General features: G+C 39.3%; 1 protein-coding gene across 9 annotated transcripts in view; it reads right to left on the bottom strand.

The window, feature by feature from the left end:
- LOC117405606 (roundabout homolog 2) overlaps positions 1-18,348 on the bottom strand; it is a 714,952-nt gene that overhangs the window by 100,725 nt on the left and 595,879 nt on the right. For all 9 annotated transcript variants that reach the window (XM_059031304.1, XM_059031303.1, XM_059031309.1 and 6 more), the window contains 3 exons: positions 11,900-12,057; positions 10,881-11,001; positions 7,824-7,962 (listed from right to left, as the gene is read on the bottom strand). In XM_059031304.1, the coding sequence (XP_058887287.1) occupies positions 7,824-7,962; positions 10,881-11,001; positions 11,900-12,057 (418 nt within the window). The remainder of the gene's footprint in view (positions 1-7,823; positions 7,963-10,880; positions 11,002-11,899; positions 12,058-18,348) is intronic.

The raw sequence follows: 18,348 nt of genomic DNA, 5'->3' as shown, positions 1-18,348 counted from the left end.
AACCTACAAGTGTAGCTGCCCAGTATGGTTTTGAAAATAGTTTTTATACATATTTAAAAAGGTTGTTCCATATAGCAAGTTAAAATATTAGCCTATATTTTGCCTCTTTTAAAGAGTTAGATATGTCATTTATAACCTCCTGTACTACTGCTTTGGTTAGTTTTAGGAACATTCCTGTTTGGCTCCATTGTCGTGAGAATGTGATGTACGACTCAAAGGGGTGGGCAAATTGCCTTCTCATACTAAAAAGCTGCACAAATTGACCAAAAACTAAGATTATTTTGCATGGAAACATGTCTGAAAGCCGTACCTTACGTTCATGAGACGTTAGCAGTGAAGATCCCGTTTGAGACGTAACCTCGCGCAACTTTCTACTATAACTAAATGCCTTACCATGCAATTCTTAATTAATAAAGGTCTGCTGGGAGTTGTCCTGGCAAGGTCTTTGACCAAATAGGAAATAATAAACATACAGTATGAGGGGTTTAAAGACCTCTTCATTCAGAATCTTTTATGTGACACCATTTATTCAATTTTTCAAATTATTCCATGTATAGTTTCGTTGTTTTAGAAGCAAGGTTATACAAAAATACTGAGGCTACTACAAATTAAAAAATAAATGAATAAATAAATAAATAAGCCCTTTGTAAAGCATAGAAAGATATTTTTTCTCATCCTTTACATGTTTGTTATCCTTGTGTATGGTGATTGGATAGTTGATTGCTTAGACTTTTTGTCCTTCATTGTACACTAGCCTTACGTAGCAACTATCATGGGTACATATCAAGGAGAAAAAAAATTGTTACGTTTGTACTCCAAAATGTATTAAATTAGCATAGCTGGGAATTCATGCCAATGGCCTCCTGTATTATTGCTGCGGGCTACCGATAGCACCAGGTTTGAGTGACCACCTATAGAGTTGGAAGTAAAATCTCTTAAACCTAATTTATTGAGCAAGATTTGTTTTAGAAGAACGAAAACATGAAAAACAAAACAAACTGCTGAGAAATGTGTTAAACTCGTATGGGGTACCGGTATACTGGATCCCCAATAACAACAACAAAAAAGATATAAACACATTCTACTGACAAGAGCCTTGCACTGTCCCTGCGAAATTTGGATTCAGGTATTATTATTATTATTATTATTATTATTATTATTATTATTATTATTATTATTATTATTATTATTATTACTACTACTGTATTTTTATAAGAATAGTATGTAGTGGGAAATGTGGGCAAGTAGAGTAGCCTATTGTAGATTTACTACCAGTATTAAGAAAATGTACCGAACTAAACATTTTGACTGGATCATTTTTATATCATTAAATTAAAGTGCTGGATTTTAGCTTTGTTCGTAGTCTACCGTAAGGATCAGACTTGCTGAAGCTACGGTTCTGTAGTAAAACTTGTATATATTATATATGTATGCGTATAATAGGTTTATAATAAATATTTTTTGTGTGTGTGTAACGCTATGTCTGGGTTTTTATTTTGTTTCCCTTGGTTTTATTATTATAGTTTTTTGGTGGCCAAATGAGGCAGACTGCACTTGCAGTTCTTCAACACAACCTTACAACTTCATGGAAACCCAGTTCAAGAAAGCTGCACGATATCAGTCATCACGCAAGGCCAAACTGGAACTCAGACAGAAACATTTAAATATACCCTGCTGTATTTTAATATTAATAATATTATAATTATAATATATAATTATAATATATAATATAATTGCATTTGGAAGGAGTATTTCTGTCCCTAAAAGAAAACTTAATGGAAACCCAAATTTCCTGAAAAGGTACTACCAAAATAGCGTGAGAAAAAGGTGAGACTTATTTTTATTTTTCCATGGAAACCCATATGACTTACATATAGTTGCAAACAGGTTTCAATGAGGGTAAAAGATTGTGTAGCAAAATACATCATTGGTGATTATATGATATTATTATTAATTTCTTAGCAGACGCCCTTATCCAGGGCAACTTACAATTGTTACAAGATATCACATTATTTATGCATACAATTACCCATTTATACAGTTGGGTTTTTACTAGAGCAATCTAGGTAAAGTACCTTGCTCAAGGGTACAGCAGCACTGTCCCCCACCTTGGATTGAACCCACGACCCTCCGGTCAGGAGTCCAGAGCCCTAACCACTACTCCACACTGCTGCCCCAGTTTATGATAACATAAACAAAAGAATAATGTTCTGACAAATGTAAGAGAGACCAATAAATAAAAACTTAATATCATTGTGGGGCACTAACCGCTTTAAGAAAATCTACCAAATGATCTCCCATTATTCCAAGTGGCCTTTTCTCCCATTAGTCCAAGTGGCCTTTTGTGACCTGTTTTGAAAATGTCCACAAATGCCAACATTATTTGGTAATATTGCTAAGTCTTCAGTGCACAAAAAACAAATGAAATGAATCATTATTCAATCAATTGATTGATTAATTGATTTTACTATTAAAAACAAATCAAGTACTGTTTTGTTTTAAAATCTAATTTTGAAGAGGGTCCTGGCAAAACTGTACGGACAGCGAGCAGACCATTTAAAATATAATAAAAAATGGACAGCTCTAGGATTTCCATTCACTACAACAGTATTCCTTTTTGAATAATTGTGTTGCTGCCAAAAGTTTTCAAATCAGGTCACGACACAAAAATTGCTCAGAGACAATCAGTGTGTTGGTTGCAGAGTTACATGCCAGAATTGTATTACTGTGTATGTATCTTAAACCCCCTTTGGAGATTTTTTTAGTCCCCTCTATGTCTTGGCTCAGCACTAATCCCTACAGGGAGAGGCAGCACAACAGAGTGAATACTGAGCATGGGTAAACACATGGCTGAGGCAGCCAGACAGATGAAGCAGTTAACCTAAAATGCCAAACCCTTTGTAGGCAAAATGCAGCACCACGCTGGCTTTAAGTTACACTACCTTATACTTCTGTGAGCAGCAATGAACCTATTTTTTTTTTTTTTTTTACATGTTGCCATTTATTTGTATTTATATCCTCTTGTTTTCTTTGAAATATGAGTTTGCACATTGAAGCTCCGGCCTTCACTGGACCTTGATATAGCTGGAATTCAAACACTGCAGTTCTATCAGTGACATTCCATCAACTTGTATCTGGTGGATGCTGGGAGGGGCTTATCTGCTGCCATCTGACTGCTTTAATTAGCCAAACCTTCACATTTGTTGGCTTTTTTCTGTCTAATTTGCACATATTTTTTTTTTACCTGAAGACATCTCTTTACAAAAATTTAAAATGCCATGTCCAAGCAATAAATCCCACTCAAGTAACAGGAGAAACCTGGAATAATTAAGACACAATAATTAATATTCATGATGAATATTCTGTTATATTTTATCTTAATTAATGGATGTTCTTGCTCCAGTCTTAGCAGTTTCAGTATTTTGCATATCATTCACTGTTGTGACATCATAATTGGAACATGCCACTGCTCACCTCGATCTAACAAAACCTTGTCTGTTTGGTGGCAACCTCTATTTAATATGTCACATTGCATGCCTTCCTTTTTTCTGCAAGGGCCAAAACCTTGTATGAAACATTCATTCTTAATGATCTTTACAGGCACTGGATACATGCATGCATTTCTTTCTGTTCTAGAGATACTGGGGTCATTAACAGTACAATATACTGTTATGAACATTCATTGCTTGCAATATCCTTTTCAGCTGCAGCTATGAGACTGTCTAGATAACTGTTGTGCTGTTGCCAATTTTTATCATCCCTTCAGTGTTCTGACATTTAGAAAAGGGTTTTACAGATATACTACTGACATAGCTTGACTGATTCGACCATGTCAAAATAATTTGGTAAGAGGAGCCACTTAAAATATGAAAAACCTTATTAGGTTAACAATCTTGGGAAAGGAATGTGTGCATCCACTTTCTCCGTTTGAAATGATCAGCACCCACTACTTGCATCTGTTTTTGCCTTCAGTATATAGTTCACAAAATAAACATAATTGTGTACTATTATATAATGACACCAATTTTAATCTCCAAAATATTTAACATGTACAAAACAGCACTACAAATATGTGATATCTACAAAAAGAGCTAAAGTACAACAAAGGAACAGCGATATTCAGATGAGTGGCTCTACTCTGATCACAGCGCAAATGCGAGTGCAAGCGCAAACGGTGCTTGACCCTGATTCTGTGGCACAAAAACCTCACTGCGCTGAAATGGTATTCTGAATACATGTCCTGCACCGTTATATAGCGCCTGCCCCATCGCCACATGTCGGCATAAATTTCGGGGTGTGGTATCATTAACATATTTGCCCAAGCGATTCTGATGACAGCGCAATGGGGTCCTAAATAGACAATTGAGCACTGCGTTAAGACCCGCTGAAACCAGGTTTATTTACTGGCGCAATCAGGAACTTTAAGACTTGAACACACTATAAAAAGCAAAGCAGTCCTAACATGCAACTGCGTGCACTTGGACTGACATAGAAAGAGGAAAAAAGAACATAAGATGAAAAAATGATAAAACGTTAGAAACTAACAATATTATTCGTAAATTAATAAACAAATGTATGAATTAAAGAAAATGTATTTTGCAAATACAATGGAGTACCTCATTTATTTTCACGAGGACTGTAGCAATTTATTTTCATAGCAATTATTACATGTGAAAATATTTATGTACAGTATATGGAGGGCAGCATAACAGGAGCACAACTTCTGTATCTGTACGTGTATGTCTGTCCTTTCTTTCCCTGGTTGTTGTTAGTGCTGTGTGTGTGTGCGTGTATCATGTGCAACTTCAAACAAGTTAACTGCTGTGTAAACTTAACACAATGTATTTGCTCTGTTTCCGTGATTGAAATAAGTCACTACTACCGGCAGACCTGAACCTAAATATCGGTTTCGCTGCCTGATAATGTATGAGCTTAACTAGTTTAAAACATAATAACGAATTAGAAAATGGATCGGGAAATATTCTATGACAACTAAAGCCCTGGTTATATTGAAACTCTAGTACATTACAAGCTCAGAGGAAACGTGATGCGGCACTTCATGTCCCGCTAGAAAATGAATCAGCTGCTGCTACTGGTAGACAGGTCAGGGAGGGTAGTAAGTATTCACACTTTACATGTAGTAATGTCAATGCCATGAAATAATGTACCTTGTATAACTATTGTAAATAATAAATGACTGTCCTACTGCCTCTACCTCTTCTATTAATATAGCAATCTCCTGTGTCGTGAAGCATGGTTTACATATTCTGTTGGTGATTGGCCTACCACTTGCTATTCTGACTTGTGCTGTTTTTCTTGCTCTGCGCTGCTGCCGCCCGACATGATCGGCACTTCTATATTTAAAATGGAGCCTTGGGGTGACGCAAGAGCATTCTGTCTCTTAAAGGGATTGTTGCCTGGCCCTGATTGGATAGCAGATCCCCCAACCTACTCAGCATTGATTGGCTGGGCGCTGCCACTGCGCCACTAAACGCGCTTGCGCTGGGTTTTTATTTTGATCAGAATCGCATTTTTGGAGAAGCCGCGCCATACAGGGCAGACGTGTTTCACTTTAACCACTGCGTCTGCGATTGCATTTGTTTCATCAGAATCGAACCCGAGGTATCTACCATGTTAAATAAGATGTTGGCCCACTATTTTTAATATTTGCTCTTGTGTTTTCTACTGTCTGTTTTGCCTCTCGAAGAAGATATTTAACTCATATATAACTAATGCTGTCATCACTGGCAAAGTCTGCTTAGTAAAATTATTTCACATCTCCTGTCCTTCCTTTAAGGGTTTCAATATTGAATATTGTTTTCAAACGGTATCATATTATCATTTGACACTCCCTGTTATCTGTGTTTGCAGTAACATGTTTTATTGCATCTACTGTTTCTCAATTTTGTCAAGTGTTTTACTGTTATTGATCTGCATTTGGATTGCAGAGTGATTATCATTAACGATTCTTCAACATTGCTAAGCATATCCTGTATCTTGTTTCATCAACTGATAAAAATATAGCTAGATAAATCTTTTATCTTATGCCAAAACCTCAAACTATTACACCTTCTTATTCATGCTTAAGCAATTAGGTTTTTTTTTCTAACTGACTTGCAAAACATCAGAAGTACAGTAAATCGTGATAAAGAAATGTTATGTGTGACAAATCGTATAAAAGATGTTTGATCATTATATATTTGATATACTTTTATTTTTGGCACTGGACAATGACGATACATGTTTTTTTCAACTGCTGAAAAAATGTACGGTACATAGGTACCAGTTTAAATGGCCTCTTTAGCTAAGCATAGCACTCCCCTCTTTGATGTGTGTGCACTGAGATCCAGCGAGCCAAAAAGGTCACAACTTTGAATCCTGCTGAGAAAAAAAAAAGAAAACTGTATAATGCTTTATGGCATTCAAGTGCTTTGCTGCCAAAGAAACTCAACGCTGAGGTTCTTCTTGGGTGGATGTTAAATGTCATGTTAAATGAAACACATTATATATGCAAGCAAACCACCTGTCTCACTTGCTGTGCTTTTTCAATTCTGTACTAAGAATATATATAAATGTGTATTTATAGTGTTGTGTGTAAACTATGTTTTTAAAGAATTAATGGAGAACCTGATGGCCTGTCTGGAGGTCCTACCTGCTGTGTTTGGTTGCGGGGAAAAGTAGCTGGTGATTGCCAGCTGCCGATCCCTAACCAGCAGATGGGCGTATTCCAGCGGAGCGTCAGGTATGAAAGTTTCATGGTTATACACCTCAGGGCTGCTACAAGGCCATAGCAAGCACCAGGATTAATACCGTCTACTCTACCAATGCTCCGATCCTGGTTTACACACATGGCAATAGAGATTAATGAAGAGGCAGAGACCGTGTGTATATCAGGGATCGGAATGTGCTCGGGTCTATGAAGAGGAAGCCACAACCACCAGCGACAGTGTGTATATCCAGAGCTAGGGTTTGGTGAACTGGTTTTAGAAACAGGGATTAGTTCGGGGATAGTAAACCACCTAAAGTTTTGCGAGGTCTATGAGCGGGACCTCCCGTGTAGGGGAGTAGCACTAGCCATATTCAGGGCAACTTTTATTTGTAGTTTTTACGCAGTGTTTTATTTTGCCTTTTGTGCTTTTTAATGTATATCCTCTGTGAGCTACTATCGCTGGTAGTGCCATGTGAGTCTGTCTGAGACTATGTAAATACAATCTGTGTGCCGTGTCAACAAAAAACCCACACCTCCTGTTCTCCACTGTTACAGTACCTTATATGACTACACTTTACGGAAGTATAACTTAAAGGCTATAGGGATCTTTATGACTTTTAGCAGGTCTGATATTCTACTCCCCATGTGGCTTCAAAATTGTCAAAAACAATGGAGTTGCTTGCAAACAGTATTTGGAACATGGCCAATTAAGACATTCTGTAACAGTTTCATCCATTCCAGATATCACTATGAAGGGTAGGCATAAACAGCTTTTTGTGTAGAGGTCGCTTGACACTAGGTTCATAGTAAACCTTCCATGGGTCTAATGAGAAACTAATAGTATAGTTTCTCCTGACAAAAAATACTTTCATAGCACAAAGATAATAAAGTCTTAACACCTCTCCTATGGTCAACAGCTAGGTAGTCTTGGTCACACATTTTTAACAACCAATGTATTTATTTCCTGCAATTACAACTCCTGCCAATAATAAATTACAGCTACCGGAAGCTGTAAAACACCCAGTAAACCTGCATGCATGTTTATTGTGATGAATATATTTTCTTGACTATTTTATTGTTATCTAGGGAAGTGTTTAAGCTCTTCCCTCCTTACCGTCCTCTGGGTAGATCAGCGTCATCTTTCCTCCAACGCACAGTGGGCTGCGGGTCCCCCTGCACCTGACATCGAAACTCCACCACCTCTTCCTCAAGGACCACCTGGTTAATCGGTCGCCTCAAAAACGTAGGCCGCTCTTTAGAGGGAAAGAATAGGAAGCAAGCAGTGTTACCAAAAACAAGCCGGTTTATTATAGTCAATCATTTCTTAAAGCTCTGGAAACACAATTAATTTTGATAAATGCTTTACTGCTTTTGTTTCTGAGGTACATTGTCAAATGACTGCAAGCTTTCCACTAAGTTTCAGTCTGCTGAAACATAACAATTTAAATAACTCTTCACTAAAGAATCTGTAGCATTTTAAATGGGTTCAGTATCCAAAATGTAATGCCGATAACAACAATAAAATTAAATCAATGAAGGTGGACCATGGGTGACGGAAACACTCACATTTTAAGCAGATAAGTAAGGAAGAGGCCAAGAAAATCTTAATAGATTCTAGAGCGAATGTTGCATAAATAAAGTATAGTGTGGAAATCTAGAGCATCTGCACTTCTTTATATGGAACTAACTGTATTGAAAACATCCTGCTTTATGCATTCATCTCCTTGGAAACACGAGTGTTGCTTGCCAGTGTTGGCTACAATAGAGTAGGCTACTCAGTGTCAAATCGGTTTACAAATCTGATGTTTTCAAGGTAATCAAGATAGATTCTCTGCTATGCTGAAGCTAAAAACAGCTTTGGCCGTCAACTGAACCCACAACCTCTCAATCCAAAGGCTCAGTATTTGGTAGGTTGGATCTAAAACTGTCAGATTAAAGGGCCAGATGTGTTGTAATATGGGTATTGCGACAAAGCACATTTTACCAGCCTTCACAGCGAATTTAGCTGTTGCTTGCATTTAAAACTCAACAAGTTGGGTGAATAGTTATTTAGGGCCAGTGTTACTGCCCCTCAGCATTATGCATATTTCATTTATTGCTGACAGTTACATTTATATAGTGCTGTTTTTGTGATGCATGCACATTACAATGCAAAGAATGCATTTAGGGAAAACGGTCACCATGCTCAGTCATAACTGTATATATTTCCATAAAACATTACACATTTCTATCATATTTCCTTTCATCTAAAAGATAAACATATGCCCCTGTTATTGTTATCTTATTGTTTTTCCCACTGATGTCTTGAAACAGCCTGTGTGTGCAGTGCTTAGATACACTTTTTATTATTTTGTTGATAAGTACATTGTGAACTCTTTCTATTCTTTTCAGTGCCAATCAATTCAGTTTACTGGGTTTTAATTCACTTTATAATTCTCAAATATGCAAATGCCAGGAGATCCTCACAACTGTATCCTTCAAGACCAATAAGTGTATTGATTGACATTTCCATCATTGGGTTAAATTTATTTTAAATGATTTGGGATATTTACAGAGTTAAACTGGACTATTTTAAGGAAATACTAACTAAATTACATAATAAAAAATCAATAGTCTATTAACCAGTTTAATTATACACAGTCCAGTAATGTGATATTCAGTCATTTTATTATGAAGGCATTTAGTCTACCAAGATATATTTTTAAACTAAGAGTTTGAAAATGTGCAGTATATATTTTATAAAAAACTAAAGCAATAAACCTTTAGAATGGAATTTAGCTGCAGCATTGTCATTGCGCTAATCAATTGATCCTAATGGTGATCCTTTTGGTAACCATTTAAATAGGGCTTACAAAAAGATTTTAACTTGACCCCTTGCAAACTATTGAGATGTTATTTTGTAAGAATTGTTTGTTTTCTTTTGTTTTATGTACAGATTTAAGAAAATGCTGTAGAGGGGACTGTGATGGGGTGCTAGCTCGCCCCTATAAATTTGTGTTTTGTTATTGTTGTTGTTTTTACTGTTTTTATTATGTTTTTGTGATTCTTGGTTTGTTTTGGATTGGCAGGGAGGGGGTTAAATTCCTCCCTGTAAAGTGCATGTGAGAATGTGGCTGGAGCCTTAAGTGTTTAATTGTTAATTATTAGTTAATTGGGCTCCAGCCACAGACCAGAAAAGACAGCTGAAACCCTTTGTTAGGGAGAGGTGTTTTTTTGGGGTGAGTTTGTTTGTTGGTGTGCTGTGCTGTTTAGTTTTGAGAAAGAAACTGTAGTGAAGGCGAATGCCCAGCCTACATTTCTGTATTTTGTTTAAACCTTTTGTTTGGGCCCTTGTGCCTATTTATTTGACTATTTTTTGTTTAATAAAGATCATTATTTTGCCCCTTCCACTGTCTCTGAGCCTCAAACCTCTGTCATCCTGCCAAGGGGACAAATAGAAAAAATATGTTAAAGAAACAAGCTTTCAATTAAATTAAATTAAAGTTGGCTGCAAATTAGGATTTATGGCCTAAAGTTGTAACAGGCCTAAAAGCCCTCTCAGTATGTCCAGTACAATATACATGCTGCTGTGATGGTCTGCAGAACATCTTCCGTTCTACTGCAAAAGGACTGGAGAGAGAGAAGCCTCCCAGAAACTATGCAATCTGTTTTAAAGGGCTTTGTGATCATACACAACAGGCTTCATTGTATTAAAGCCATCTACATTTAAAAGCCATGAAACATGTGCATCAGGATTCCTGCTGCACTTGACACAAAAATACTACATGTGTTTTGATGCTGTGGGTTTCTATTGCAATCTAAAGTTATGTTTAAATCAGTATGCATTATGTGTAGAAACAAGGAGCAACATGTGAATAAGGCCTTTTACATTCATAACAAAGCCAATTCATTTTCATTTAAGAAGACATTTGAAGATTAATACTGTAGCAGTTCAACATACCTTTTAATATTTGTTAATGGAAGCAGATTTGTCACACAATTAAATGGTTACATTTACGTGCATTATGAAGCACAATCGTGTAGTTAACCTGTCTTTTTCAATCATCGCAGGCCTAGCAAGACTGGAATTAAATGCCTTGTCAAGGAAAACTTGCAGCCATGATGAACAACCTTGTTTCTGAGAATACCACAATTCATGGAGAGGAACTTTAGATTCCCTTAGATTTCTTACCAAACACTGTTAGTTGTGCAGTTTCACTGTCTCTTTCTCCCACCATGTTGGTCCCTACGCAGATGTACATGCCTGCATCACTCTTTCTGGTGTTGGAGATCATCAGCTTTCCACCTCTGATCTGTTATTTAAAAATATATGAATAACATGTGCATTTGCATTTTGCCTTAAGCTCTTTGTTAAATTTGTATTGAAAACCGATGCACATACAGACAGAAGGTCCTCATAATTGTGGACAGCATTAATATATAAGTTAAAATGTGTATAAAATCACCAGTCACATCACACCCACATATAATTGGAATTGTCTATGGGAGAATAGGAGTGGATGATTCAAGGCAGAGAAAATTCAAAGCAGTTATAGTGTTCACCCATTATTGTGACAGACATAAATCAGTATATAAGGTTCCCCATTTTGAATGAGGGCCCTTAAAAAACAGTTCCACCCCTTGTTCTCTGTTAGCATACTGAAACTTTTATTGTGTGACAGTTTAATTATAAGGCTGGTAGACCTTTTTAAAGCTGCTTTACTATTTTAAAGACAATTGTAGGTTGTCCACTGCCAATGGGGTCATTACCCTGTAGAGATATATTAATGCGCTCCATTAGTGATATACTTTGTATGTGATATAATGTGATGCAGAAATAAAAGAATACTCAAAATGTCATTATGGTCAGATGTAATGATACATGCTTATACAAAATACCTGCACTTATATGGAGAATATATGTAAAATATGTTGGTGTAATGGATGCCCTTGAGGGAACTGTTTTGTGAATTTCAGAATATTGTGTCTTAATGTGTGTGTCTTTTTAGCTCTTTTAATCTGTGCCTCTTGACATATAACTCAAAGCGAAGTTAAATAATCATTTTAACCTTCTTTTCAGATGTTATTTATCCACTGAGCTTCATTAAGACAGTCTTGTTTTTTATGTATGTGAAAAAAGCATCTGTCATCTTCAGTAAGCTGGGTGAATACAGGGCTACAATTAAAATTAAATATACTGCATGTACTTACTGTGATCCTGTCTTCTTTATCATCAATGCGCACTTTGTCTTTTTTCCAGTAAATGGTTGGTTCAGGGTGACCACGTGGGGGCTGGCATTCCAAAATTGCTGGTTCTCCAGCAGCCACAACAACATCGGTGGGGTTCTGTCGGAAATCATCCCGCAGCACTGCAAAAACAATAAGAAAAATAGGCATCAGGAATCAAAGCTCATGAACAGCAAATAGGATGTTTTGTCTGCATTGCAGCCCTGAAAGTTCCTCTTGAAGCTGTGAGAAGGCAAGTACAGTATCAAGCATCTTGCACAAAAGACAATAGACCTCCAAATCGTAAATCAAAGAACTATGGGTGATCCATCTACTGTATTCACACACGATTCCCAAGACTCTCAAAACTGAAATAGGATCAGTCATTTAATAGAGACCTCATTATTTATGTATTTATTACCCTTCCATACAATACCATATTGATACCCGATGTACACAAAAGTGTCAAATCTACCTCACTAAATGGCAGCAACAAGCATCTGTCTACAGTGGGCCCATGAAGGGACAGAACTGAGCTGATAGCAAATCAGACAGAGCATTTTTAAAATAAAATAGTGGAGAAAAAAGTAAATTTTAACCATTAGCCAAATAGGAATAGAATATGAACAATCTCCTGAACATGTTGGTGTTTAAGGTACACATATAATTTGTATCAGTATAAGACAATATGCCAGTGGCCTGGGCACAACGGCCTATGCCTCTTTTCCATTGTACAACCAAGCCACGCCGGGGCCGTAACCTGTGCGGTTAAGGAGAGTCTGGGTTGTTTTTCCACTGCAGAGCCAAGTCGTTCTACTGACATCACACGCAACGAAAGACAGTTGTTATTAATTATTGTTATTAATTAACTCAGTTTGCTAAAAGATGTGCAAACAAATGGTGTTCAAAAATGAATAGACCAACGGTACAGCTGTATCTTGTATCGCTATATTTTGTAAATATATTTAGGAATGTCTTCATAATCCACAAATTTTACTGATTATATCGACTTACTGAAGTTCAGTTAGTTCTGTTGAAGGGGAAAAAGGAAGGTCTTAAAAATATGACTTGCCAAAGATATCCCGTTTAAGAACAGTTGTTGTTTTTTCTAGTTAAAAGCTGTGCGAGCACAACGGGAGCCATAGTTATATGTATGGTACAGCTGTACAGTATGTTTGACTATATTTTTGTAAATAAATTTAAAATTGTTTTATTTTCTCCATTTTTTTTATTTATATTAATATAATAAAGGTCATGGATGAGAAATGTGGTAGAATTTTGTGCTTTTGAGTGTGAGTTAAGTGTACCGGACCTGCGGTTTATGTCCATTTGCTTCAAATCGCCAGAAATGTGGGCATAAACTTTCTCATTTCTGATGCACGACTCCAAATCTTCCTGAACACTTCTATCTGCCCACAGAGAAACTACAGCCTGCATTTCCTCATCGTCCCAAGGCTGTACTTTTCTCTGATCACAGTCGCTTCCCAGCATGTTTGTTGTTTTTCTTTCAGGAGTGTACTGACTGATGCAACGTAATGATGAAAATCGTTAACCTCGCCCCTGGTTCGGCTCGGCTCGCAGCCAGATTCAGATGTCTTGTGAGGCCAGTTTCACGGTTCTCGCTCGGCTCGACAAATAGCCAGTGGAGAACCACCCGTACCCGTAGCGTACCGTGCTAGTGGAGAAGGGGTATGAGAGGTCAGGGGGTAGGGGGGCAGGTCTGAGGGCCACATTGGGTCTCCAGGCTTAGGTTCATACATCCTGCTATCATATATGTACATTTTGTTTCATGCATCAGATGCAAATACAAAGAGATTGATATCCACTGCTCCAGTCCTTTTCTTAAACTATTCTCTTAACCCCAGTCCCCTCCTGATACTACATAGTATTCTTGTATTTCTACTGAAATGGATTTGACATAAATAATGCATTCCGTTTTTTTTATAAACCAAACTGGTGTTGAAAGAGTGCTACCAGAGCAGGGATACTGTAAAGTAGCTGTGCCATGATTATTACACACATGTTTTGGAAAACCTGCGCCCACAGTGAACAATGTCAGTCTGCCTTACAAATTTTCCCGACAGCTAGTCCCTCCAGGAGGGCCTTAAAAGATTTTGCAAGGGCAGATAAAAGTTGCAACCAAGACTAGAGAATTCTGACTAAATCACAAGCTTACTACTCACAATCAGTGGCACTGAGGACTGGCGTCAGACTGTTAAAAAAAAAAAAAAAGGTCTGTTTGAAAACTAAATTAAGAGCTACTTGCCAGGTTCTTATGCAAATCCCAGTAGTGTAAAGAGGGATTAGGCCTAGCTAACAGGCCCCTGTGTGCTGAAATGATTCCCAGTTCACCAAATCCTCACAAGTGGGCCTTGTGTTGTGTATTTTTTTAAAAAAGCTTTAAGACCAATTATCCAAGAGCTGTTACAGTAAATGCTGTTTTTATGTGCTACATAAATTAAACCACTCACAAAGGATAGCACAAACTAAAGCCTATAAAGTTAATACAGATTAATAAAAAAGCAGTTCATATTCCAGGTTCTTGAGAATTTCCATTGTTTTTTGATGATGATGTGTAAAAAAGAAATCCTGATAATTCAAGTCTTTGTAACCCTATTACTTTACCCCCTGGTCAGGCTGAAAATGGCTCCTGTGAAATGTGTATACATCGTAAATAAACTATGGGTGAAGGCGTGGTGTAGCTGTCTGCTGCATCTACTTAAGAATTGCGTAATTGTTCGCAGCATTTTAAAAAGGGGAAAAAATATTGCTGCTTCATTGAAAAAGGTGCACAATACAGAAAATTAGGTGCATGTAGTGTGTAATTGTACAGCTGGGGTGATCAAGAAAAAAACATAGTGAATGAAAATGCAAATTATTTTTTCAGAATTCTTTTTTCTTTCAACAACACCACTGTAACTGGGCAGCAGTAATAATTACTAGAAAAGTAATTAGCATTTCTATAGAAAAATATCCTTACAGAACTAATATTATATTTTACTACTTTTAATCAGAAAATTTCCTCTCTAGTGAAACATCACTGCACCATTTCACACAATTTCTACTTGGCGGGGCGGGATGATGAGGCCCCACTGCTACAATACCATTACCAGCTCCTGCTAGTCATTAGTGGCATACATTTTACTGTAAAATAAACACAGATCTAGAAAAATGAGAAGTAAGAAGTTGAGTCAAACAACCATGTGCACAAAGATGGCATGGATCAAGGCTTGCAGTGCAAGCGTTAGAAACCCTTGCAGGCAGAGCACCTGCCACAGTTGAGTAAAGGTCCCTGCTACCATGGCGAGCAAGTGCCACCAGCAAACAGCACCTGCCAGACTAGGCCAAAATCCAGGGACCCGGTCACCAGTGTCCATTAACTCAGGGCAGTGGAAGGGAAACAGGATTAAATCCATAAATTTCTGTTAAAATGTTGTTCATTTTAGAGAAAACATAATGCAAGCAAGCTATTTGAAGGGGTCCAAATTACTATAGGTGCCACACTTCTCCCACAATCCCACTTCTATAACAGCCTCCCAGGCTCTAGAAACCCATCTTTATAGGATTTACATTTACATAATGATTACAAATAACCATCTGTCTGCTTCTACTTTTTCAATCTGCCCCTTAGTCCCCCGAGCCCCTCATTGACGGTCAAAGCAGCAAAGCCTAGAAGGAAAAGCTATGGGCCTGTCAGTAGGCTCAGAATAATTGCATTCTTATCCTGTTTTTTTCTTCCTTTTTTCCAAAATATATTGAGCCTCTGAGGAAAGAGCAAACCCTGGTTATGTTTTTTTTTTTTTCCCCTCTGCAAATGGAACTGACTTATAATATAGCTGCATCTGTCAGACTGGCTGCAGGCAATATAAATAGATACCAGCAAAATATGAATGTACTGTTGACGTTTTCTTAGTCATTTGGCAAACCACGCTTCACTGTTGCCAACACCCAAAACAGCAGGTAATACCTTGCACTGTGTTAACCTCTGTATAATCTTTGATATGACTTATCGAAAGCTTGCCAAAAACACATACTTATACTTCCAAACAAAGAAAGATAAATTGAGACAGAATTTGCAGGACTGCAATTTTAGGACTTGTTAGCAATGTTTTAATACTTTTCTGATTGGTCTAAATACTTATAGTAGACCCAAAAGCATGTCTTGATGCTGTGGCTCTTTTTATAGTTATCTTCCTGATGGCAGTGGTCTACCTTGTAAATGCTGGTATGTCAAACTTCAGTAAGCAATGACGTGCACACGCTACACTGGCAGTGCAACAGTTCTGTACTAACTGGAAGTACAAAAGACTACAAGGGAATAAGTCTGGGGTAGAATGGAACAGCGGTCACAACATGTTCTTGACTGGCACTTTTTGTTTTTTGTTGCCATTGCCTTATTTATTTTACCCTAACACTTACAGTCAACTGTCATTAATAGGAATTTCTAGCCATTTTTGTGTGTGTGTGTCTCAGAGGTGGCAACTATCCAATGAAAAGTATTAAACATTTAAAATAGTATTGTGCATGTTATTGAAAATGCAATTGTAAATGAGGTTTGTAAAAGTATACATTGTGTAAGCAGGACTCAGAGACTCTTGAACTTGCAATCTACACTAAAAGACTACGTAAGGTTCTTGGTGCTGCAGTCATTCTAACTTGAGTGCAGAAAGTACAGTAGTAGGCTGTCACAAAGACGGCCGGAGTGGGTGGCGTCAGACCAGAAACAGGAACACAAACAGACAGAGACTTGGGGTTTTGGTGAGGCTGAGCGCGTGATCGCGTTCAGCATTTAATAAACAGAACAGAAAATAAAAGGTTGGAACAGACAAAAACACTGGACACGGCACTATACGCCAAAATAAACAGACATACAAAACGTACTACACTTAACAAACGGTGCACGGAGACAAACAAACACGGTGAGTTTCTTTTACTACTTATTTTACTAACAATTACTACCTCCGTCTCCTATCCCGTTCTCCACTCACCGAACACCTAACCACCAGTGAGTGAAAACATGCAGTTTATGCAGTTGTACCGAGATTCGATTGCTAGTCAATCATTCAATTGGAATCTCGGTACAACTGCACGTGAATTAATTAAAGTGCAATTCCCCGTGCTCACATATTACTTTTTACTTGCACGTGATGTGATGTGCCATCCCCGTGCCTAACTACAAATATACAATTTACACACACGTGAAACACAGACCGCTTATATCCCGTGTACCAATGCCTATACACCAACATTAACATACGCACGCATACATACATACACAGAACACACAAATGCACACAGGGGCGGGGCACTTTGCCACATATACCCCCCCTTGTGCGCAGCACACATGGCCTCAACGGCCACCTCCCCCCTTAAATATCCAGCAGTCCAGGACAAAGTCTCGGGCTGGGAAGGGAGGCTTCAGTGGGCCCAATGCTGGCCATGCTGTCAGCACCCCTGCCGGTAGTGGCACGGCTGACAGCATGCTGGTCCCGTCCTGCAGCGAAAAAGCTGCGGGGGCAGGTGGTCCCCCGACCTCCCCCTTCTTCGTAGTCGGCAGCTCCCTCCTGTGGGGCTCCGGCCACAAGAACTCCTGCCGCGAAACTGCTGCTGGGGAAAGTGGTCTCCAGACCTCGTCCCCCTTCTTCGTGGCCGGCAGCTCCCCTTTCTGGGGCTCCGGCCACCGTACTCCCTGTGGAGGTACGGGCAGCAGAGGCAGCTCCTGCTCCTCTGCTCCGGGCGGTGGCGGAGGCAGAGGTAGCTCCAGCTCCTCTGCTCCTGGCAGTGGTGGAGGCAGAGGCAGCTCCAGCTCCTCTGCTCCTGGCGGTGGTGGAGGCAGAGGTAGCTCCAGCTCCTCTGCTCCTGGCAGTGGTGGAGGCAGAGGCAGCTCCAGCTCCTCTGCTCCTGGCGGTGGTGGAGGCAGAGGTAGCTCCAGCTCCTCTGCTCCTGGCGGTGGTGGAGGCAGAGGCAGCTCCAGCTCCTCTCCCTCGGGTGGTGGAGGCAGAGGCAGCTCCTCCGACAGCGGGGGTAGAGCTGTTGGCGCTGCCGGCTCCTCCGACAGCGGGGGTAGGGCTGGTGGCGCTGCCGGCTCCTCCGACAGCGGGGGTAGGGCTGGTGGCGGGCGTCTCCGCTGGGCTCCCTTCAGCAGCAAAAACAGCGGCTGCTGTGGAGCCTGAGCTTCACGCCCTCGTCCCTCCCAAAAAAAAATAGGGGTTTGGGCCTTCAGCTTCTCCCCTCCGGACACAGGACGCACCGGCTCCTCTCCTCCGGACCTAGGACGCACCGGCTCCTCCCCTCCGGACCTAGGACGCACCGGCTCCTCCCCTCCGGGCCGTGGACGCACCAACTCCTCCCTCTCGGGCCGTGGACGCACCGACTCCTCCCTCTCGGGCCGTGGACGCACCGACTCCTCCCTTTTGGGCTGTGGACGCCCCGAC

Source organism: Acipenser ruthenus, chromosome 9 (genome assembly GCF_902713425.1).
Source record: "Acipenser ruthenus chromosome 9, fAciRut3.2 maternal haplotype, whole genome shotgun sequence".
NCBI classification, from domain to species: domain Eukaryota; kingdom Metazoa; phylum Chordata; class Actinopteri; order Acipenseriformes; family Acipenseridae; genus Acipenser; species Acipenser ruthenus.
This window is presented reverse-complemented; position numbering and strand designations above follow the sequence as displayed.